Source organism: Sturnira hondurensis, unplaced genomic scaffold (genome assembly GCF_014824575.4).
Source record: "Sturnira hondurensis isolate 20B ecotype Veracruz unplaced genomic scaffold, ASM1482457v3 Scaffold0007401, whole genome shotgun sequence".
Classification (NCBI taxonomy): Eukaryota; Metazoa; Chordata; class Mammalia; order Chiroptera; family Phyllostomidae; genus Sturnira; species Sturnira hondurensis.
The window spans coordinates 5596160-5620330 of record NW_028080032.1 but is presented as its reverse complement, the minus strand read 5'-3'; the positions used below and the strand labels follow the sequence as shown (position 1 = coordinate 5620330).

The window sequence follows — 24171 nt, the reverse complement described above, 5'->3', positions numbered from 1 at the left end:
GGGAGCTGGGAAGCCCAGTGGCTACGGTGTCGCAAAAGCGTCGCGAAGTCGTCCGTCCGCCCTTGGCGGCTGCAAGCCACCTGTATAAGAGCAGCGTGCTGGGGTTTAAAAACAAGTATGGAAGCGTCCGAGGTCCTCGGAGGCTCGGGGCAGTCGATGGAGAAGTGGCTCGCCGGTGCCTTAGGCTGCTAAACTCTTGCTGCCTTCATTGCCGCAGCGCGGCCGCAGGGCCATGCTAGCTTCGCGCGTGGCGCGTGGCTCGTGGGGTGCCCTGCGCGGAGCCGCTTGGGCGCCGGGAGTGCGGCCGGGCAAGGGGCGCGCCCTCGGGGCCCTGCTGCCGCCCGCACCTATCTGCCTGGGCTGCCTGGCGGAACGCGGGTGGTTGCGCCCGGCCGCGTTCGGCCAGTGGCTGCCTGGGGCAGTCCCGCGGAGCCACTGTTCGGGCGCGGGCAAGGCGGCCCCCGGGCCCGCGGCCCGAGAGGGTGCCGCCGCCGAGGCCCCGGGCAGCCGGTGGGGCGTAGGGAGCGCCGCCAGCCTGGTACGTACGGAAGAGAAGGGGCAACGCTGGGTCAGGGTCGCGGGCCCTGTGGGGGGCTCAGTCCTGGACGCTGATAACGTGCTTTGATTGGTCCTGGTCGATCGTTTGGGTTTCACAACTTGGAAACCGTTTTCTGAAGAGAAGTAACAGGCAGGTTATCCGGGTGGGATGAATTTCAGAGGTACTAACAGTGTCCACCTTCGGTCTCCGTAGTCAGGTTAGACTCCTCAACCCCCGCTTCTATCCGCTTTGGTTGCTGGACCGGCCCTGATATTGCATTGGTAAAAATAGCCCTCAGCGGTCGTAATTTAATGAAGGGAATCCCCAGTGTTGGGGGAAAGTGTGGGAACCTTCAGAAGGGCATACAGGCCTTTCTGTTTGCTCGTGCAGGTTTCGTTCACTATAGTTTGGCCTCTGGCAACCTTACATACTGTAAAATGAGTGATAATTATATAGTTTAAGTCTTAGTTGAAAGACTGACCTCTAATTACAAAAAAAAAAAAAAATAGCACTCTCTTGAGGTAACGGAGGGAACTATTTGTCTACGTACCTGTTGAAATACTGCCCAAGTAGAAGACACCAGAGCATGAATGTAGGATAGCTTTTGATGTCACGTTAGCAAGCCTCATGCAATTATTACATCTTCAATTGTTATGTCTTCAGTGCGCCCCAGTACTGCCTTTAGCAGTTGTGCAGCATGGGTTGAGGTGGTCACATCCTGGCAGGGCTCTCGGCATCTCTGATAGCTAAAGCATGTCAGGGTTTGAAGGCTGGACGCTCTGAGGTTGCCTATGCTCGCTGAAGCCCTTCCCAGAACGGCGGTAGTTGGTCGAGTATGCCACAGGTTATTTGGTTGGGTAATCTGAGATAAGGTGTCTTTACTTTAGAAATTTACAAATTTAATGATTATAAATGAAGGAGGTAACTTGATTTTAACTGTTACATAGTTTGTGTGGCGTTAAAAAGAACCCCTTTCACTGCCTTCAACCTGGTTTATTAATTCACCAAATGAAATGATCTGGCTGTTTGCAGCTTTGCCTTTGATTTTGTCCCAGGAATATCTGAGATTAATTTTGGGCTGCTTTATTCTGACCCTTTTCTTTGTTATTCCTTTTTCTAAATCATGAACTATCAACGCCCCCTCCCCCATCCCCACCAGTTATAACATTGACTGGGTGTTTGACTAATTTTGTATCACAGTATGGTCAACAGATTTACTCTTTTTCTCTGAAACACTCTGACCTTTGAACTTGAATTTGGAACATATTCCAAGAATGTTTCCATTTACCGGTAATGATATAATGTGGTCTGTTTTCAATAAAAGGTCCCTGGGTAGAGATTTGTATTGCTTCTTGTATGGTGATTGTTTCCAGGAGAAGTTGAAGTTTTTCTGTGCCTTTCAAGGACAGTATTCTGCCACCTGAGCCTAATAACCCCATTTCCTGCCAGGCTGAGATGCACATTTCATGCCAGGTTCCGTTTTAAAGCAGAAACTTAGTCTGAACTCTCTTACAGGATGGTTCGTGGAATTTTGAAAGATGTCTTTAGAAATGGAAACGATCACTTAAAAAAACCAAGATAAATGTTAAGGCAAATTGGTTAACAGTTAAGTAATTAACTAGGGTTAATCTTATGAGATAGTTCCTTGGGTAGAATTGGCAGCCTTGTCACAGCGGGGGTGGGGGGGGGTGGGGTGGGAAATCCAGGCCTTAGGGAGAGATATTTTCTTGATATTATTTCTGTATCCTGTCGTGCAAGGTGTCTTAGAGGCATTAGGCTGAGGCTTTTTAGAGTTGAAATATCCTCTCACAAAACATGGTTTGCCAAGCAAGGAATGTTCTTCAGAGCAGCTGCCAAGAAGCCCTTTTCTTAGAGTCAGCTTAAAACAGCTTGGCTCCAGACGAAGTTTCAAGGAATCATAAAGCTCCCACAGGGGTTTCTAATTGGGGATCTTAACATTTCTGTGGCTATTTTGAGTTTTCCAAATTTCTCTTTATTTCCTAAGGATCTCAATCCCTATTCTTAGTTCCATTTTCTTCCAGCAATTCTCCAGTTTAGTAGTGAGGTTAAGGAATTAACTGTTTTGTCCTCCTCTTCATTCGTGTTAACAGACACTGGGTGGCATTTGGTATTCTTTTGATGGGTACCAGAGGAGTGAGGGAGGTTATTTTCAATAAATGTTTTTAAGCCAGAATGCCAGAGCATGTCAGAATGGCTTTTTTTCTGACATTTTTCAACACTGACATCCCTTTGAAGTTTCCCTTTTAAAAGCAGTGTTTAAAGTTTTGGATTTTAACGGTGAGGCCATATATTAAAAGCATGATTTATATGGTAGATAAGGCGTGTTCTTTCTCTCTTGAGGAAGAAAACTCAGAAATAGAAGACTCTTTAGCCTACCTTTAGGTACACAACTCGTCTTCTGTATCCTTGACAATTTTATTTTTATTTTCTAAACATATTTTGTTTATTTATTTTTAGAGACAGCGGAAGGGAGGGAGAAAGGGATAGACACATCCATGTGCCAGAGACAAACTGGTCGGTTGCCTCTTGCACACCCCCAGCCAGGCACCTGGCCTGCAGCCCAGTCATGCACACTGGTGGGAATCAAACCGGCAGTCTTTCGGTTTGCAGGACAACACTCAACCCACTGAGCCACCAGTTGGCATTCCTGACAGCTTTAGAGTGATGTCTATGAGAACAGAATTTAAAAACTCAGTTTGAAGTACTAAATTTAAAGTATGTTGGGGAGAGCTGGGTGGGTGGGCTGGGCTGGGAGTAAAAGACAGAAAACTGTACTTGACCAACAATTAAAATAAATAAATAAAATAAAGTATATGTAGCTTCTGACCCTTCCGTGTATTTTTCTAATGTATACAGTTATTTAAATGATGAATTTAATTGAAATTTTTGTTTTCTTTGTGTTTCAGTATGAAAACCCGTGGACAATCCCAAATATGTTGTCAATGACGAGAATTGGCTTGGCCCCAGTTTTGGGCTATTTGATTATTGAAGAAGATTTTAGTATAGCACTAGGAGTGTTTGCTTTAGCTGGACTCACTGATCTGGTAAGTTACAAAGTCACTTGCTTCCTGTCCACAGCCCAGAGTTTCTACTACATGGAAATAGCAGACTGTAGTCGGCTCTTCCTCGGAAGGAAATCCTCAGGATGAACTTCACCTGGCACTTTGTGTAAGGACTTGTCCTTAGCATCACGTGGGACTCTTACTCTTTATATGATCTAAGGAAACTAGTGAAGGTTGTATGAAGGAAGGCATAGGAGAGGGAGCTTTTTACTCTTGATTTTTAACGTCTTCATAATAGAAAAACACTTCGAAATTTCCAAAGAGCCAAGTACTTGCATTAGAGATAGAAATAAAGGAAAGAATCTGTGAGACTATTTTTTTGTTCATTGTGATAGAAATAACTTGGATCTTTAGTGAGAATTGGTTGTTACTGGTGGACAGGGAAACAGTGGGCTAGTTGTTGAGATCAGGGAGCTTGTAGAGGCCACTGCAACCCCCCCCCCCCCACACACACACACACACACAGGTCTGGCCTGTGATCCCTGCTTCAAACTCTTCTCACTACTCGGCAGGAGACCCTGCCCTAGGTGGGCATTAGGCGTCCCACCTTCTGTTCCCCCAGCAGACGGACAAAGGAAAGGACTGCTCCTCGGCCCCGCTGTGTTACTTGGGGTGTAGAGGGCAGGATTTGGCTACCTCCAATTAGAACTTGGAAAATAATTTTATAACAGGAGACTACATTATGTGTTACATAGGCTTTCATGGACTGACCACCCACCATCCTATACGACATACTTTGTTTTCATCTCCTACCTTGTTTCACAAGGGATTCGAGATGCCTTATAAAACTACAGGTCCTACAGTTGAGGGAAGCAGGGAAAAGGTAAAGGAAAAACTTAAAATCTGGGCAAAGTTAGCACGTAGAAATAGGTACAGTGTATTGTATGGGGCTGGCCGAGATCCATACGACCGCCCACGACAGACAGTAATGGTTTGGTGGTTTGTTTGAAAAGCTTTGCTCAATATTTAATGAGAATGAAGAGAAACTAATTTCCAATTAATAAAAGTTTTACAGCATCTTTCATTGTAACATCAGTTATTGTCTTGAGGTTCATAGAAACAAAATTCCACCCACCAGTAGCTGGTGAGCAATGTGGAACTGGCTGAAGATTTTGCAGGATAAACAAAGGCATTTGCATCAGTGTCTGGCATTTCCAAAGATGCATCAGACAGTGCAGAATGGCTGCCACCTCTGGTTTTCAGTTTTAGGTCCTGTTTGTCACAGCTTCCCTCCAGTCTCACAGTCTCTCCTTTCTTTTGTCCTTGCTTTTATTTCTGAAGCCTGAAGGCCTCTGCTTATTATCAATATGGTCTCCAAGCCTGTCTAAGGCTTCTTATACTAACAACAGAATTTTTGTTTTGAATAGACAAAATCTGTTCATCTACTGGATTTGATCTTTTTTTTGTTTGTAGATTTCTTTAGCTGCCACATGAGATTGCAATATCCACTGAAAGGGAAGAGCCTCATGTACATTTTCATATATAAAACTGTATTTGGAAGCCTGCGTTAACTAGCATTATAATTTACATTTATTCCATGGAGGTTTTGATGCCTCCAGAATGGCTGCCCAGCAGCCATTGGATTCATGGCTTCATGAAAGGTTTAATCGGTGGAATGAGAAGGCCTGATTTACGTTGTTTTGGGGAGTGGATTATTGGAAGGTGAGTGTGGATGCAGAGAGGCTGGTTAGGAGGCTTCCAATAATCTAGAGGGGATTGGTCATTTGGACTGAGGTGGGAGTTTGCAAGGGAAGAGAAGTGAATGGGTTTGAGATCTGTTTTGAAGATAGAGTTGATGATACATTGATGGATTGGATATGTGGGGTCAGAAAAAAGAGTTAAGTGTGATTGGTAGGTTGTTACTTTTTTTCTTTTCAACAAGCAGGTACATGGAAATTAACATTTTCTGGGATTAGTAACACTCTGAGTAGGGCAGAGTTTGTGGAATATACCAAGAACTATTATGCCTTTTTTTAAGTCTTCACTTGAGGGTATATTTACTGATTTCGGAGAGAGAGGAAGCAGTGGAGGAGTGGGGCGGGGGGGAGAGAGAAATATTGATCAGTTGCCTCCGTACACTGACCGGGGGACAGAATTTACAACCCAGGCATGTGCCCTGACTGGGAATCAAACCTGTGACCTTATGATTTATGGGATGATGCTTCAACAGACTGAGCCATACCACCCAGGGCTGTTGTGCCCTTTCACGTAGAGTTATCAATGGGGTGGGTGAATGGTGTACTGTGGAGTTGAAAGAAGTCATGGTTGGAGATAGATTTGAGAGTTATCAGCATATAGGTAGTCAGGTCTGGGCAAAGTCAGTATAGGCTGTGATAAGAGAAGGGGTCAGAGGAATGAGCAGTAAGTAGTGCAATGGAAAAGGAACGAAAAAGTGACACTGAGAAGAGGCAGCTGGTGAGAAAGGGAGCATATTAGGCAGTGAAGTGTCCCAGAAGTTAGGTGAAGAAAGTGCTTCAATTATGTTGCTGTCATGTCACCGAAAAATGGACTTTATTGGTGACCTTTATGAGTACGATCCACAGAGGGTGGGGACAGAGGAGGTTATGAAGTGGTGATGACAGTAGACATCACTGTGAGGAAGCCCTGCTTTATAGGGTAATGAAGAAATGGGGTCCAGGAAGAATGGTTTTAAGGATATATATACTGGGGACATTTTTATTCTTAATTAACTAATTAATGATAGGGTAGGACGGGAGAGATTGGTGATGCAGGGAAGGTGGAGAAGAAGAAAGACAATTCACAGAAGGCGAGAGGACCTGGGATCAGGGAAGGCAGAGAGAATGAGTGGATTCCTGTAGGTGGTGGGTTTGGAGGTGGGAATAGGAGGAAGTGCTGGCAGTCTGTTTCTATGCTTCATGGAAGATGTAGACATTGCCATGAGGTAGAGTGAGAGGTTTTGGAAGGAATGGAGTTGGTTTGAGGTGAGAGAAGACAGTGTGAAAAGAACGTAAGCAGGTCTGGTGTGGCCAGGGAATACTAAGTGCCCACAGGAGATCTGGTGGTCATGAATTTGAAGTGGGGTCAATCAGCCTATTTATGTTTGTTTGTTTGTTTGTTTTTATTCTCACCTGAGGACATTTTCTCATTATTTTTAGAGAGAGGGGAAGGGGGAGAGAGAAACATGGATGCAAGAGCAGAGCATGGATTGGTTGCCTCCTTTATGCCCCCAGACCAGGGATCATACATGTCTGGATTAGGGATCAAACCCATAATCTAGGTGTGTGCCCTGACCAGGAATCGAACCTGCAACCTTTTGGTTATGGGACACTGCTCCAACCAACTGAGCCACACGGGTGGGGCTGTGTGTGTTTTTTGATCACTGTTCAGCTACTTGGGAGCAGGCCTGGCTGGAGTACAGGATTAAGCACGATTAAGGCGGAGAGGAGTAGGGAATTACAGATGCGAACATCCCAGTTTGCAGAGCTGGGATGATACCGATGACCTTGGAATCCAACTTGGGTGGAGGAACAGTGAGGATGAGAGGGTGATGATGGTAAAAAAAAAAAAAATGGGAGCTGAGGTTCCCTGAGGTCAGAAGCTGAACTGAAAACTGAATATTCCCAGCCTCCCAGCCCCCAACTTCTAGAAGCTAGTTTTACATCTAGTCTCCCGTTAGCTAGTTTTACATCTAGTCTGGGTAAGAATTAAATAGGTTATTTCAGTTGTGGTAATACTATTTAGTTACTGCTTTCTTGGAGGATTTACTAAATGTTGATTGCTGAAGACAACCAAGCCTTTGAGGTATGTAAATCTGTTTCTGTTTTACACATGAGGAAACTGAGGCTTAGTGAAGCCAGATAATTTGCCCAAGGTCACACAGTAAGTGGGGGGAGCCAGGACTTTAACCAGTTACGTTCGGTTGCAGAAAGCAAGTTCTTAACCGTTGTCCTGTGTTGCTGCCGTCTCCTCTAACTCACTGGAATACTTAAGATACGGAGGACTTTTCCTACAAGATATACCATGTTAAATTACATCTAAATTAATTTGATATTTTTCCTTGGAAATAGGGCTAGAAAATTTTTGAAGCTTCAAGTTAAATAAAATCAGTAAAAGCCAAGTAGAGACTTGGAAAACAAGAAAATATCTACCTTGTTTAGTGGGGATAGGCACACTTGGTTTCAGTTCTTTGTGTGGCCCCAGGGTGGGCCTGGAGATCTGAACTTTTGTGGTAAGACTTTGAATATTAAATATTGGCAACTAATTCATATTTATAAAAGCTTTTGGGCAGGTCATACAAAACCAGCCTGCAGACCCCATTTGGCCCAGTGGCAACCAGGTATGGTCTCTGCTGAAAATATAATATGTTTGCAAGAATAGTGAATAAGTAATTTTCATATCAGAGATTTTAAGAAGGCCAGGCATAGAGGATTGAGTTTATTCAAATATAGGTCATGCAAATGCAGCCAGATATGAACTCAACAGTGGCACTAAACAAACAAACAAAAACCCTGAAAATAATTAAAACTGAGGCAGTTGGATGATACCAGAAAAATAGGTAAGAGCAAGTCTCACAGTTAAAGGGGCGTCTGTGCAAGTGAAAGCAGCCTCAGCCCAAGGCTCCGGAGGGGCCTTCTAGTCCATGCTCTGTCAGTCATGCTTTCTGTGAGTTTGGGGGGCGGGGTTCTACATCTCAAAATATGTGTCTGGGTTCATCCCACTAAGGGGCATTGTGAAAACACTGAGAAATACTGGAAGGCTTTGAAAAAGAAAAGAACCTTAGAAAAGTGATAGTATTTTCAGGCCAGTTGATAATATAAAAGCTAAGTATTTACCAGTGGAAGAATAAGGTTTGGGGGTAAGAAAGAAAGATTTTATTTACATTTTATAAAAGTATAGTTGCTATTCTGGTATCTCTTCAAGATATCTACTCTGTACCTATTGTGACATTTATTTAAAAAAACAAACAACTTCTATTTTCAGTTGGATGGATTTATTGCTCGAAACTGGGCCAGTCAAAAATCAGCTTTGGGAAGTGCTCTTGATCCACTTGCTGATAAAATACTTATCAGTATCTTATATGTTAGCTTGACCTATGCAGATCTTATTCCAGGTAAGAATGCTGACGTGTGTACTTTTTATATTTAATCCTCACCTGAGGACATGCTTAGGGGGGAAGGGAGGGAGAGAGGGGGAGAGAAGCAATTGGTTGATTCTTGTACAAGCCCTGCCTGGGTGTGGAACCTGCAACGCAGGCGTGTGCCCTGACCAGGAGTTAAACCCATGACCTTTCAGTTTACTGGACGGTGCTCCAACCAACTGAGCCACACGGGCCAGGGCCGCCATGTGTACTGCTTTATAGCACAGGGAAGAATGATGTAAGTCAGTTTAGGATTTCTTGTAGGGTATTTGTTCCAAAAAACCATTTTTTCAACTTCAAACTGTTTTCTTAATTTTAAACTGTTGAACCGTTTGGCTTATAAAGCTATTTGTTTTACTTTAAAATTTATGTCCTTATTATACTAGTAGAATTCATTTAGTAAGATTGTTTAAAGTTAAAATTGAGCAAATATTATTTCACAGTGCCAATTCATATTACTCTAGAATGTTTTGAAACTGTTATGTTTTTAGTGACTAGCTTTTTGAAAGCAATTTAAAGTTTTCCTAAGTAAAATTTAATCATAATAAATTAGAACTCTGAAACCTTGAAGATATCTAATATTTCACACTTTTATTAATTAGACACTTATGCAATTTCAGATCATGCATATTAGTTAGTATATTACATTATGAATACTCCTAACAGAATTGTATGATCTTTTGCTTTGCATGTGCTTTTCTGGTGGTTCATTTTTACCTCTCTTAGTTTCTCCCCCTTGGTTCAGCTTAAACTGTTTGCAAGAGTTTAAAATAGTATCTGAGAACAAAGAAGCTGCTACATGGTATCTCAGGAAATAGCATGTATTATTGACATTTGAGAGGAAGAAGTTTCTACTATAGAATCCTCTCGACATTTTTCTCCTCCTCTGTCTTCAGGCTTTGAAGTTCTCGTACTAAATTAAAAGATGAACTGGAGTAATGTTTATATTTATGCTTCTTTTTGTGTTCATATATGATTGGTGGGATTGAAGGGGGCAGGGCTGGTCTCATTCTAATAAATACAGATAACTTGGGGGGAGAGAACTAAGGAGAATTCAGTTGACATTGTTATTACTTTTTAAAAGATTTTATTTATTTTTAGAGAGAGAGGAGGGGAGGGAGAAAGAGAGGGAGAAAAACATCAGTGTGTGAGACCAACATAGGTGGCTGTTGGTCTCTTGCCCAACACGATTTCCGACAGTTCTGAGTGATGGTGGTTCTATATTTTAGTTGTAATTTTGATGCAGATTATTGTTGTCATACCTTAATTTTATATATTTCTTAAATTCACATGATACTATTGTTTAAAAAAAATCAGTGTTTATTTCGATTTTTTAAAATACAGGTTTTATTTATTTGTATTCAGAGAGAGGGGAAGGTAAGGCGAAAGAGAGAGAGGGAAACATCAATGTGTGGTTGCCTCTCGTGCGCCCCCTACTGGGGACCTGGCCTGCAAACCCGGCTTGACTGGGAATCAAACTGGTGACCATGTGGTTCACAGGCCTGCAATCAATCCACTGAGCCACAACAGCCAGACCATAAAGATGGTTTATGGTTTACTTTTTTGGTTTACATTGTTGGAGTATTTCAAACCTTCCATCCGGAATCTTTTTTTTTTTTTTTTTTGGTCTAAAGTATATCTTTAGAAATTCTTTTCATACAGATCTACTGACAGTGCATTATTGTCTTTATTTCTCTGAAAATATTTCTATCTTGCCTTTTTTGTGTGTGAGAAAATTTATGTTCTAAGCAAATTTCAATTAAAATAATAAAGTGTTATTAACAGTAGTCCTTGTTAACCAATAAATATTTGATACTATAAAACTAAAAGTTTATTTGGCATCTTAAAAGACACAGATCCAGACAGCAACCCAAACTGCACCCTGGAGACAGCAGAGAAAGGCAGGGTTTGTAGAAGCAAAAACCACAAAATGTAATTCTTCCACGCGAGTGAAATATCCTGCGTTGTTGAGCAGGGATTGGTTAGTTCTGATATGCAAAAACTACAGCGAAGTGGATAAAGTTCACATGCATCCATTTGGCAGTTGTTATTCCCAGACGTTTATTGTTGGGCCTTGAGCTGAATTTAGCAACAGATACAGCAATTTATTAGTCCTGAGAACTGAGGCACAAGGTGTGCACAGGCCCGGCTTCCTTAAGGGCCTCCTGACACTTTTAAGTGAACCTCTTAGCAGTGTTTATTTTATGTATTTTTATTATAATCACTACGTTGTACATTATTAGACCATATTCATCTTTCCCTTTGTGGAACGATGCCCAACCAACGGAGCCACCCCGGCCAGTCGTATTCATCTTAAAACTGAAAATTTGTCCCATTTCTAGCCTCTCCCTGTTTCTCCTTCCCTCCACTCTCTGGCACCTACTCTGTTTCCGTCTCTGAGGTCATTATTTTAGTTTCCATGTAAAAGTGGTATCATGTAGAATTTGTTTATTTTCTGTCTGTTTTTGCTTTTATTCTTGAAGGATATTTTTGCTGAGTATACAGTTTTAGGTTGGTAGTTATTTTCTTTCTTTTTAAAATAATATTTCATTTATTTATTTTTAGAGAGAGGGGAAGGGAAGGAGAAAGAGTGGGAGAGAAACATTAATGTGTGGTTGCCTCTCACATGACCCCTACTGGGAACCTGGCCTGCAACCCAGGCATGTGCCCTGACTGGGAATCGAACCGGCAACTCTTTGCTTCACAGGCCCGTGCTCAATCCACTGAGCTACACCAGCCAGGGCTGGTAGTTATTTTCTGTCAGCACATTTAATGTACTTAGTTATTTTTTTTGTTTCTGTTCTTGGTAGTGAGAACACTGCCCGTCCATGTCTTTTTTGAAGGGAATATTTTTACTTTGAATGCTTTTAAGATTTCTTATTTGCCTTTGCTTTTCTACAATTTCACAATAATATTTCTGAGTATGAGTTTTTTAAATTTATCATGCTTGGGATTTACTGGGCTTTTTAATTTGTGGATTGATATCATTAATCAGTTCTAAGAAATTCTTAGCCTTACTCTTTAGATATGCTATTGCCTATTTTTCTGTTCTTTTGGAACCGCAGCGTACCTATTCAAACTTTTTCACAGTATCTTTTAAGTGTCTTAGCATCTTTCCTGTGCATTGCCTCATGTTCATCTTTCCAGGCCCCATTTTGGGTGCTGACCAGTGCACTTGCTTATTCAGTTTGCCAGTTCTCTCTTCAGCTGTGCCAAGTTTATTTCTCTCATTGTATTTTTTAGTTATGGAAATTCTATTTTATTCTTCAAACTTACAATCATCTAGTTTTTAGTTTTCAGCTGAACTCTTTGTGTTTATATCCCTTTGAACATAATAAATTTAGTTGCTTTATAGACTCTTATAATTCTAAACTCCTATCTTTCAAGAGAAGGTCTTTTGACCAAAGATATTTTTTGACTGTTTAGATATTGTATTAATGTTTGAAAAATAATTTGGAGTAACATTTTTATGTGTAGGAAAGAGTATTTTCCTCACTCTTTGAGAAGAGACTTTGTTCAGGTCTGGGTGCTATGAATGCGAAGAAGCTGGGACCACCTGAATGGTCAGATGGTGAGACAATCTTGTAAAGCCTCAGGACCATCGCCTCTCCCAGTCCCGTGGGACAGCCCTTCAGGTTCCAGAGCCAGGAGGTGGTTTCTCAGATCCCAGCCCTGAGGGCTCTAGGCTGTGACTGCTCTCTCCCAGGCCCTATGAGGCTACCAGAAATTCCATTCAGCTTTATATCCTACTTCTGAGGAGTAGGTAGGCATGGTGGCTTTGAGTGTGTAATCTTATTTTTTTTGAGTTCTTCCTCTTAAACAAGCATTAGCCTGACACTTTCTTAGCCTCTTGTGAGCTTTTTACTCTCAAGATATTTTTTTTATGTTCTTCTTTAGTTGTCTTAGCAGGAGGATTGTTTTGAATTACCTAGTCAGAAATCAGTGGAAGCTCAGCCCAGGATTTTTTCATCATCCTTGTAGTCCTGAAATTTTACAGTGGTTTATGCTCCAGATCCTCCTTGAATTTGTTGTGAGTCTTTCGTTGTGCTGGGTATTAAGTAGTCCCCTTCGATCTGAAAACTCATGCTCCGGTTCTGAAAACTGCCATGTCTTTGATAATTATGCCATGGACATTTTAATTTCTAAGAGCTCTTGTTCCATGCTCCTTTTTCAAAAACCTGGTTTTTTAAAATAAAATTTCCTAGATACATAGTATCATTCAGGGTGTCTTCAACTTACCTGTCTATCCTATTTATATAGTCATGCTCCGCATAAACTGACATACACATGACTGTTTTTGTCAGTCACTTGCATGATGGTGGTCCCATGCAAGATTATAATGGCTAAAACTTGCCATCACCTAGCGATGTTGAAGCCACTGTTACGTCATAGAGCAGCACACTGCTCATGTGTTCGTGGGGACGCTGGTGTGAACAGACATACTGTGCTGCCTGTCATGAGTGTAGCACGTACAGTTGTATACAGTACATAATGCTTGATAAAAATGACTGTGTTACTGGTTTATGTATTTACCGTTCTATGTTTTTATTCTTATTTGAGAGTATACTCTTTCTACGTGTTAGAAAGAAAAGTTTGGCACTGGTCGGGTGGCTCAGTTGGTTTGAATGTCGTCCTGTGCACCAGAAGGCTGCAGGTTTGATCCAGGGTCTGGGCGCGTGTGGGAGACAACCCATTGGTGTTTCTCTTCCATGTTGGTGTTTTTTTGTTCCTCCCTTTCTCCTTCTTCCTCTTCCACTCCCCACTCTTCCCCCCCCCCCCATTCCTCTCTCTCTCTCTCTGAAATCATTAAAACATATCCTTGGTTGAGGATTTACACAAAAAGTTTGCTGTAGAGCATTAGCCATGTTATGCTGGCAGCGTCTTGTGCTTCCTACGTCTCGCATTTGCCTCGTTCTCTTGTGTGTGATTTAATCTTGTGTCGCTTTGTGTGATAACCTGCTGTACAGATGTGTAGCCTAGGAGCAGTAGGCTCTGCCACGTAGCCCAGGTGTGTAGTTGCTGCATCATAGGTACATGTAGGTGCACTCAGTGACATTCGTACAGCAGTGGGACCACCTAACAATGCATTTTTCAGAGCCTTTCTGTCTTTAAGTGGCAGAGCCTGTTTGTCTTTAAGTGGCATGTGTTTTTACTTTTAAGGATTTTTTTTCATTCCCCCCCCCCCAATATTATCTATTTCTTTCAAATTCCATTTTTTTTTGTTTGTTTGTTTTGGTCTTTATTTTGTAATGGAGACTTTCTGAAATGTTTGGTGATCCTTAGCTGCCTGCTTATATTTTAGGGAAGCATAAAATGTTAATGGAGCTCTCTGGGCCTTGGTGGAATTTGTTGGGTAGTGTGTTTTTCTCTAGGGTGAAAGGCAGGACCAGCCATGGCCCTGAACTCTCAGTAACTGTACGTCTCTTTTGTAGAGAAGACCTCTTCTTGCTTCCAGTGTTTTAGAGCAAAGCTGTGGGAGGAAGCTTGGGGTGGGAGTCTCAGTTTTCAGAATGTCGATTTTCACATAATCCCTCTCTACCCCAGTGAGTCCTGTGTTCAGAGGTCACAGGTAGGACAGTGGCTGGCAAACCTTTTCTGTAAAGGGCCGTATAATAATATTTGGGGCTTGGTGGGCCAGGTGGTCTTTGTTGCAACCGTTAAACTCTGCACAGAGAATACATGAATGAATGAGAGTGGCAGTGTTTCAAAAAAACTTTGCATACGGACACTAGAAATTGAGTTTCATATAATTTCCATGTGTCGTGAAATGTGAAATAGTACTCTTTTGGGTTCCCCCTCCCCAGTCATTTAAAATCGTAAAAACCACTCTTAGCTGTGGACACTCACAGCTTTGGTGCTGAAACCCAGCAGAACGGTGTCGGGCGGGTGCCAGGGCGGGGGCTGAGTGCCTGCTTCTCCACGAGCATCGTTTGTGAATAACCTGGGCTTCAGCTCTCCCCACTCTAGTGAGACAGTTACCACTAATAACCTTAGTCAGAACCATTCTCTTGTCTTTGTGACTTGACTTCCTCTCATTACTATCATTCTAGATGCGTTTCTGAGAGAGACGCGTAAATGCACTCTCATATATTCTTTTTATACTGCTCCTTGTTTCTTCAAGAATAAGAAATTTGCCTTCTTCCTCAGCTGGGATAATATTAGTCTTTCTTGTTTTTTCTCTGCAAAAGGAGAGAAGGATAAAAACAGATTCTTTGATTTGTTACATTTATGACAGTGTAGGATGTGAATCTCAGGTAATTTCTGATTGCTTATGTGTGTTCTGCCACATTCACCAACTAGTGATTCCTTGTCATATCATTATATTATTACTCTATATAATGGTTTTACTCTATAGCAGCTTCTCATTGCTGGTTTAAATAAATTTCTAGAATTGTGTGTTATTAAATTTATTATTTTCAATGCAATAGCCTATGATGTTGATAATGGCCACTTTTAATATGTACAAATAATTTTATTATTTCCCTTTAACGCTAAGGAAATTGCCCTTGCTGCACTTCTTTGTTGCAGACATTAACTGTATTTCAGGCAGAGTTAGCAGCTAGGGAGGAAACCTTGGAGCAATTCCCTGGCAGGTGGTACACCCTCTCGCCCACACTAACATGCTACCATACTCTGGTAGGCAACATGAAAGCTCTTTTAGCCCTGGAAAAAAAGGGAAGGGAAGGTTAGGAGGGAAAGCAGGGTCACCTAGAAGACTTGAAAGGGAACTGGATAGAATTGCCCAGAGAACCCAAGTACGAGCCGGCATAAATACTGTCAGTTGGCAGAGGCCTTGGACATCAGCTAGTGCAGCAGGGTCCCGGCTGGCCGTGCCTGTGGGGGACCTCAGGGAACATTCGCCTGTGCCGCTTATGAAGCTCCCCAGGGCAATCATATGACGGACAATCAGCTTGGGGAACCCGGGATTTTGTTCACGCTCTGTTCCTCCCCCAGACTCTGAACAGGTGGTAAACTGAGTCCAGAGATGCTACTTGTTTGTCACACTGCTGGGTTGGCACTCGATGTGCCCTCAGCATAGGCTGTGAGTTCCACAGACCTAGGGTCCATTCCTGGCTGTCCTAACCAGCTGGTGACTGTTGGCCAGGTTATGTGATCTGCCCGGGGCTTCTTTCCATATTTGTAAATGGGGATAATGATCCCTATTTCACGTAGTTACATAGATTAAGTGACATGTATGAAATACTTACATCAAAGTTCAATAAGTGGTAATTTTGGTAGTTTATAGAAGTGGAACCCCAGTCTTTGTGGTGTATTGAATCATCTCCTTTTCTGCAGAAACCTCTTATTTAGGATTAAGTCACATACTTTTTCCTTCCTGTGGTGATGAAATACATCAATAGATGTTTGTTTTCTTCTCAAGTTATGGAGGTTTACATCATGTAATTTGCATGAGTTTGCTGCATTTTAAAATCTGATTGCCATTAGGTGTTGCTAGCTAATGATTGCCGTAAAAAGTGTTTTACAGGCACAAAAATGCCCCTAAATATCATGACAGGTTGGCTTCTGTTACTTGACTCATAGCTGTGTCTTCTGTGTGCTCCAAAGTCATGACTTGCGCGGATAACCATTTTCTCTTTGAAATAGTGTTGTCATCCAGCACTAAACCCAAGAAAAAGCATTTACAGTTCATCATAGCTGTGACCCACAGAGATTTAAATTTTAAATCTGTAGTTAATTAGATTTTTCTCAAGTTGCAGAATCAATAGAATGTCAGAACTAGAAAGGACCATAAGTACAGCCTCAAAAGTATTTCACAAAAGAGCTGTTTGAAAGTGTTACGGAAGGGGATGTACACGATCCTTTCATTAAAACATTTTGAACGGAGTTTTAGCCTTGGGATGCCCCTCTTTTTAAATATTTTTTTCATATAAAAATGATACATGTTCACGGTTAAGACTTCTTACAGCACCCAAGGGTGTAAAGTGACACAAGTCCTCTGCCCTCCCATTCTCACTCGACAGAGGAGCAGTGGGGGCTCCTTGGGCCTCCGTCTACAGTCCCCTTCTGCTGGCCCTGACTCTGGGGTCATGCTGTAGGGTCTTAGGAATAATGAGAAGGTATTGAGAGGCTGAATTGGTGTTTAATGAGAATTCATTGAATGAAAGTGGCAGGAGGAAAAAATTGCAATTGCCAGGGTAAGAACTGGTCAGACAAGAATGAAAATATTTTGTTTCTCCACAAGTGGTACATGCAGCAAATTTTACTGTTTGTTAAGCTGTCTGGAATGCAGAAGCAAGCAGTCGAAGGTCCCTAAGATGCCAGCATGTTTTGAGTTCTGCATCCTTTCCAACCTCTTTGCCATTTCATTCTCTGTAACTATAGTGAGCGTGGTGATCTTTTTTCCACAAACTCACAAAGCTGAGAAATAACAAAAAGAGATAGTGGGGTAGAGCTGATACTGACAAGTGACTGCAGCTTAAAACATTCAAGAAAAAGAAACAAAAGTAGGCCTAGAAGATCAACATTCTGAAAGGCAGAAATAGGCTTTGAATGCCATAGGCTCTTCACTTAGTTGGAGTGCAAGTTCAAGGTTGTAAAAATCACTGGTTCACTCTAAGGATCCTAAACCTTCAACAGGTGTTTATAAAAGATGAAAATTTTTAATTATGAGAAACACCATATTGTGGTAAGGCTGAGTGAGGCTTTATGTGTAAGATCTCAGTAATTTTTAAAATCCTAATCAAAAGTGTTGTATTTGATTTTCAGTTCCACTTACTTATATGATAATTTCAAGAGATGTAATGTTGATTGCTGCTGTTTTTTATGTCAGATATCGAACTCTTCCAACACCGGTGAGTTTGTTTCAAAGGAAATATTCTTTTATTATTACTTAGAACTTAAGGCAAAAAAGAATCAGTCTGTTGTGTACCGAGTTTCACTTTATGGCGATAATTTATGGCAGTTTCTTCTTTTTAATCTATTTGCCAAGAATTTTTAGAAGCACACATGAATTATCATCTTGCTATAGTAAGTTGTTTAGTGAATATATGAATAATAAGTTTAAAACAGGCATGTTTTTGTGGTAAGTCCAGATTCTTTCAGTTGTTATACAGACAACTTAGACCAGCCAGGCCCATCCAGACTCAATGAGGAGTGTTTTGCAGAACCAAGCCCTTTTGCTGTGTAATATAATTGAGCCACTACTATGGATCATCTAGACTGGTTTTGTAAAATCACAGCTACATGAGCGTGAAATGGTTTATTTGCATGTGTATTTATTAGCTTTACAGATATTTGGGTACCATTAAGCATACCGTGATGACCTCATCTTCTGGCTCCCAATCTAGTTGTTTTTAGCCTATAAAAGACAATGATAAGGGAGATTTATTGCATTTATTAGGTAGAATGAATTATGAGGCAAACTTTATGATAGCTATTGTGTTAGAATTGTATAGGAATTAACAAATAAACATGAGTATTTGGAATCTGTTTCAGTAATCTGTATAGTATAACTTATAAAGAATGTAGACGGTCCTCCTTTAGGAAAATAGGAGGTACAGATAAGGGGCTGACCTAGCATAGAGCCAGGCAGGCGGTGAGCGCTCAGCAACTGTTAACCTGCATACAATAACAAAATGTTCGTGTTACACTGAATGCTAAATTGAATAAATTTTATCCTTTTTGTCCTCTGCCAGCGAACACTCTCTAAGTATTTCAACCCTTGCTACGCCACTGCTAGGTTAAAACCAACCTTCATTAGCAAGGTAAGAGACAAAACAGCATCATTTTTAAGCTTATAACAGTGAATATAAATCTCAGTCTAGAGTGGCTGAAAATGAGACAGATTTAAATGCATTGACTATAGCAGGTAAAGAGTAGGATCATTAACCCAGTTTTCTTTGTCCTCAAAGCTTTTTGCATTTTTGTTTGTTTGTTTTAAGATTTTATTTGTTTTTAGAAAGAGGTGCGGCGGTGGGGGGGGCGGTGTAAGTGAGAAAGAGAGGGAGAGAAACATCAGCGTGAGAGAGAGACATCAGCTGGTTGCCTCTCTCATATGCCCCGAACAGGACCGACCCTGTAACCCAGACATATGCCCTGGGTTTGACCGGGAATCAAACTGGTGACCTTTCCCTTTGGATGATGCCCAACCCACTGAGCCACACTGGTCAGGGCCTTCAGAGCTTTTTGGATCTTTAGTAATGCGCTGTGTTTTCGGTCGGTGGTCTGAGATTTTAAGATGAGGTAATAGTGCCATCATTTAGGGAAGGTTCCTTTCTGGTTTCAGTTCCCACCTCCCTACAATATATAGAAGGCCCTTTTGTCTTCAGGATGGATCATTACATGCAAAGGGATAGGGAAAACGTTTTTATTCAGAGTTGAATAAACAACTGTTGTTCTTAGTTGTGTATCCTTATTTCCTGAGCACATTTCAGGTGATAACTGTGTGCCCGTGCTTGCACACGGACAGGGCACTATTACTGCCTCTCCCGGCACTTGTGGTTTTCTGCTAGCCTTAAGAAATTTGCTCTAATCATTCTTGCGTCCTGTCCTTTGTAAGGAAGGTTTAACAGGTTAGGGATGTCAGTCATTTTTCAGGACAGAGGGGTTATTTTTTAAACTTACAGACTGCCTGGGGTGGACCTTTATCTGTATATGTGGGTTTTGTTTTTCTTTTAAATTTAGGTGACTTGTATTTATATCATGTAGAGCAATTTGGTACCGTTAGGAAGTGGCCTGAAAAATGGAGGGACAAATGCCTCAAGTCCTTGGTCTTACAAAAAGTTCTCCAGGCAATTTTTATTATTTATTTTTAAAATGAAGTAGAGTTCTTGTAATTCAGCTGCAGCATGGATGGCAGAATGTAAGCGCTTCTCTAGGCACAGCACCCACTGACTCACACTTCACCCCTCTGTCCCAGGACACTTCTCACGATAAGTAGAGGGAGTCTCCAGTGTCTTCCCAGTTGTTTTCTTCCTTTGTCCTCCATGCTGTCCTTTAGGGTGGGGAAACTTCGCTTCCTCCAGACCGCCTCTCTCATGGAAATGAATGCAGTTTAGTGTTTGACAAGTAGGCAGGCGATAGCATTGAATGAAGCGCCAGGACCTCTGGGTTCTAGGCTTGGATCTGTAACCTGCTATGATTACATGCAAGTCACTTAACTAATTTCACTGATTTTCATCTATGAAATTATTTCTGTATTCACAGGAATGTTTTAATGAGCTGGAAAAAAAGGCAGAGAACTTTGCAACATATTAAATTGCTATAGAAATTCTAGATAGGGGTAGTTTCTGACAGTTGCTCTTCTTCTCACTGTAAAGAGCGGACAGGTGGACCAGATAGTGAAGTTCACCCGTCTGTGTGAATACCAGCTGGTTTGGGAGGAATATTAGAACATCAAACATAATGTGGGTGTGTTGTTATGCTGTCTTGTGAGCTTGAAGCCGGGCCTCGTTGACACTGTTCATTTATGGCTTTTTTTTTTAAGGTAAACACAGCAGTCCAGTTAATCTTGGTGGCAGCTTCTTTGGCAGCTCCAGTTTTCAATTATGCTGACAGCATTTATCTTCAGATACTGTGGTAAGCTAAATTTATCATTAACCGTGAGAAAGTCGGCAAAATGGCCTATTGGGAGGTCCTGGAATTACTGTGTGCCTGCAATGCCTGTTGAGCACCAGCTGGGCACAGCTGCAGGCTGGGTGTTATGGTTGGTACCATTCTTAACAAGTTCACTGTCACACCTGGGATGTCCAAGTTCTATTGTAGGAGCTCTCATGCAAGTTAAAGGGAATGAGAGGTCCAGACAACACGCTGGGGTTTCGGAGGAAGGAAGGATATTTCCAGGTAGGAAGAAGAGGGACAGCTTCCAGGAGGAAGCTGGCATTTGAACCATGAGGTCTAGGTGGATTTTGTAAGGGAGAGACTGAGGGGAGGCCGTTTAGGTGAAGGACTGACCCTGAGCAAGGTCAGGGGCGTGGGGGAGCCAGCTGGGGAAAGCGCATCCAGCTTTGTGAAAGGGCCACAGTGGGACGAAAACTTGGAGAAAGAAGTTTGAATTTTATTTTATTGTCCTTATTTATTTATAGCCCTGAAAATGTGTCAAATTCAGACTTTTATCAGAGTGCAAGTGTGTCACACTGATAACTGAAGCACAGCATCTTAGCACACTTTTAATCTATAATTAAAACCCTTGGAGCCCTGGCTGGTGTAGCTCAGTGCATTGAGCATGAGCCTGCGAACCACACGATCGCGGTTCGATTCCCAGTCAGGGCACATGCCTGGGTTGCAGGCCCGTTCCCAACAGGGGACTCACGAGAGGCAACCATACATTGATATTTCTCTCCTCTCTTTCCCTTCCTCTCTAAAGATAAATAAATTAAATAAAAAAAAAACCCTTGGCTTGACGCAGTCTGAGCCAGAAAATGGTTGGTTAACCAAAGTCAGTTAAGCTAATGAAGCTTTAAAAATTGTACACACACTAAACATTTTCTAAAACACATATGCATGCATTTATTCTGCTTCATCCTCCATCTTTTGAACAGAACCAGTGCCTTTTCTTTAAAAAAATTGTTTAAAGCCTCATCTGAGGATATGTTTATCTATTAATTTTTTTTAAGAGAGAGAAGAATTCAGAGAGAGATAGAGGGAGGGAGGGAGAGCGGGGGAGAGACAGAGACAGAGAGAAGCATCAATATGAGAAACATCAATCCATTGCCTCCTGTACATGCCCTGACTGGGGATCGAACCAGCAGCCTTTAAGTAGATGGGACAGTGCTCAAGTTGTCAACTGAACCACCCAGCCAGGGCCACTGCCGTTTCTTTGAATATAGGTTCAGCAAGAGGAGACTTTTTTTTGTTTTTGTTTTTCCTTTGAGTAAACACGATCCATATAGCCTCTCTGATTTTCATGTTCTGCTCATTTTAAAGTGACTTTAAGACTTTAAGACATTTACAAAGCAGTCCGAACATAGAAACTTCCTAGATTTTGTAACATTTTCTAGTATTTTGACAATCATATTACGTGCTTGCTTTGACAATATTTTTTAGCACCTTGCCTTTTTTATCGAGTCTTTCCAGAGCATCCAACTTAGTTCTCAGAAATAGCAACTTTTCCTACTTGTGAGTTTCATTGGGTTATGTGTGAATGTAAAGTACTGAACTGGCACAAACAGCGCTGGGATCACATAACAAGTCCCAATGGCCCTGTGCCTGAGCGCCACTGATCTATTTTCAAAGAGAGAGTCTGGTTAATATGACAGTTCACTTAAGGAAAAGTCAGAAAAGAACACTGAAATGTATTTTAAATGACTCAGATATTTAGGAAATAGTCAAACACTCTAAGCAGCGTGAACAGTAGCAGAGGCACATGGCTGTAGAGTTGAAGCCAGGCCAGGCTCTGACGTGGCTCTGGGCCCCTGAGCAACTTCTCTGGGGCTCCTTCCTCCTGTGAGAGTGAGGTTGATATGAACAGAAAAGGAGAACCAAGACACCTGGAGTAGTGTCTGGGCAAAAACGACAATCATAGTATTACCATTGTTTTCTTGGGCTCAAGAACTAGCTTCATTGTGTGGCATTACTGATTCAAGTAAGTCTAAAAGAAAAGCCAGTGCATTTACATTCTTGTAGGTAACAAAATTTACACCTACAGCCTTTTTTACTTTTTAAATAACTCTTTTAAATGTACTTTTCATGATTCGCACAAGTTACTCATTTTTTGACCTGACACCTGAGTTGTCTTTCTTTCCATTAAAGGTGTTGCACGGCGTTCACCACGGCTGCATCAGCGTACAGTTACTATCACTATGGCCGGAAGACGGTTCAGGTGATTAAAGACAGTTGAAGGCCGTGCATCATGGTTATTAGCAAGGAAGCGATACACGTCATCGGTGGCAGGGCCAGGAGAAATCTACAGAAGTCTCCCTCTTGGTGTTCAGCTTGAAAAAGGACTTGTCACAACAAACCATGTCATCAACACTGAAGTAATGGCATTGAAAATGAGCTTGATCATGGGCATATGCAGAATTTTCAATGTATTTTAAATGCAAATAAAACTATCATTTAGAATTTTTTAAGTTTCTTGATTAGCTTGTAAGGAACCAATTAATTCCAATTATTGTCAGTCTTTTTTAAAATGTTTTTTAAAACCTAGTCCAAAGCATGGAAATATCTCTTTAATAAATTTTAGATTGCTCACAAAGCACTAGGGAATTTCCTGGATTTAAATATATAGGCTACACAATTTGGCTACACAATTTTATGTTTAATTTAATGGGTGTACATATGAACAGTTCCTGTGGTTAATATTTGATCATTTAGGATAATGACAATAAAAGTAGCTTAGTTGCGGATGGAGTAACCTTATAAAGGGGTTATAAAGATGAAAGTATATGGTGTTGAAGTTCATGTTCAGTAGTCTTCCAACCTCTCAGGTGCCTAATAGTTTATGTATCAGGATAACAAGTAGCAGAGGTAGGTGGAATATGAAGACATATCCATGAGCCTACACCATCCAAGGGCAGCGGATTACATCATGCCTTCCCACTGCATTTCTGTCGTCGTAATGTTTGTATGACATTGGAATCTGTACTTATATGTTTGTAAATAATACAAAACTGTATTTTTTCAAGTTTTTTAAACTTTGGGGAAATTTTTTTGTTGTTGAGATGTTAATAAAAAAGCTGGAAAATATGTACCTTCATCTTGGGTTGTTTGTATAACATATTGTAGTCATCCATTGTGTAAATTTTCTGATTCCTAAAGTTAGTTCGGGTATGTCACTTGCACTTACATTGTAAAAGTAATTGGTTTGGGACCGTCTGACTTAAAGGCCCTTCCTCTCCCCACCAGTGTGTTTAGGAGAAGGAGATACAGGGAGAAGGAAGAGGGAGACGGGCTGGTGCTGGTGTTCCCTCGTATCAGTGGAGGTCAGTTGCTACCTGTTGTGTTGGGTTCCAACCCAAGTAGAATGTGAAATTACTTAGATAATGTGATTATCTAAACAATCTGTTTACCTGTGTTTAATTAAAATGGGAAGTTATAAGAAAAATTCATGTCTCATGGTGGCATCCTTGGGTCAGTGTGCCCCTCAGTTGCAAGGTCCTGGCTTCCTTGTTCCCAAACTAGCTGCTCAGCCACCCTTGGCTTGGGACACATTGAAGCCTGCAGGCAGGGACACTGCCATTGAATGGAATGGAGGGCGGTGAGAGGGAAGAGAGAGGTGGCATGTGGCTGGTTCTTTTCTTCTGGAATCTCTCACTTAAGTCTTAGCCGGGGAGGCAGTGAGGCTGAAGGTGGAAGTCTGGACCACCCAGCAGGCACATGGAGCGTGTCTCGGCACTAGCCAAGTGTGAGCACACAAAAATGGTGTTCTAAGAAGAGAGGAATTGAAATACAGTGGCTACGGGAAACATGAGGATTTTGCACTTCACTACGTTTACTTACAATGCAGTGTTGATGCAGTTTGGAGTGACTCAAGGGTTGGACTCAGAGTCTCT

General features: G+C 41.6%; 1 protein-coding gene across 2 annotated transcripts; it reads left to right on the top strand.

Moving 5' to 3' along the window:
- Positions 1 to 42: 42 nt before the first annotated feature.
- CRLS1 (cardiolipin synthase 1) lies at positions 43 to 23719 on the top strand. 2 transcript variants are annotated; one of them, XM_037051683.1, is made up of 7 exons: positions 43 to 115; positions 3466 to 3603; positions 8563 to 8692; positions 17447 to 17532; positions 18376 to 18444; positions 20166 to 20257; positions 22430 to 23719. In XM_037051683.1, exons 2-7 carry the CDS (start codon positions 3493 to 3495, stop codon positions 22515 to 22517), a joined length of 576 nt encoding a protein of 191 aa, XP_036907578.1. In that variant the 5' UTR covers positions 43 to 115; positions 3466 to 3492; the 3' UTR covers positions 22518 to 23719. The 2 variants fall into 2 exon arrangements, with proteins under 2 accessions (XP_036907578.1, XP_036907577.1); XM_037051682.1 differs by having other exon boundaries at positions 96 to 538.
- The last annotated feature ends 452 nt before the right edge of the window (positions 23720 to 24171 follow it).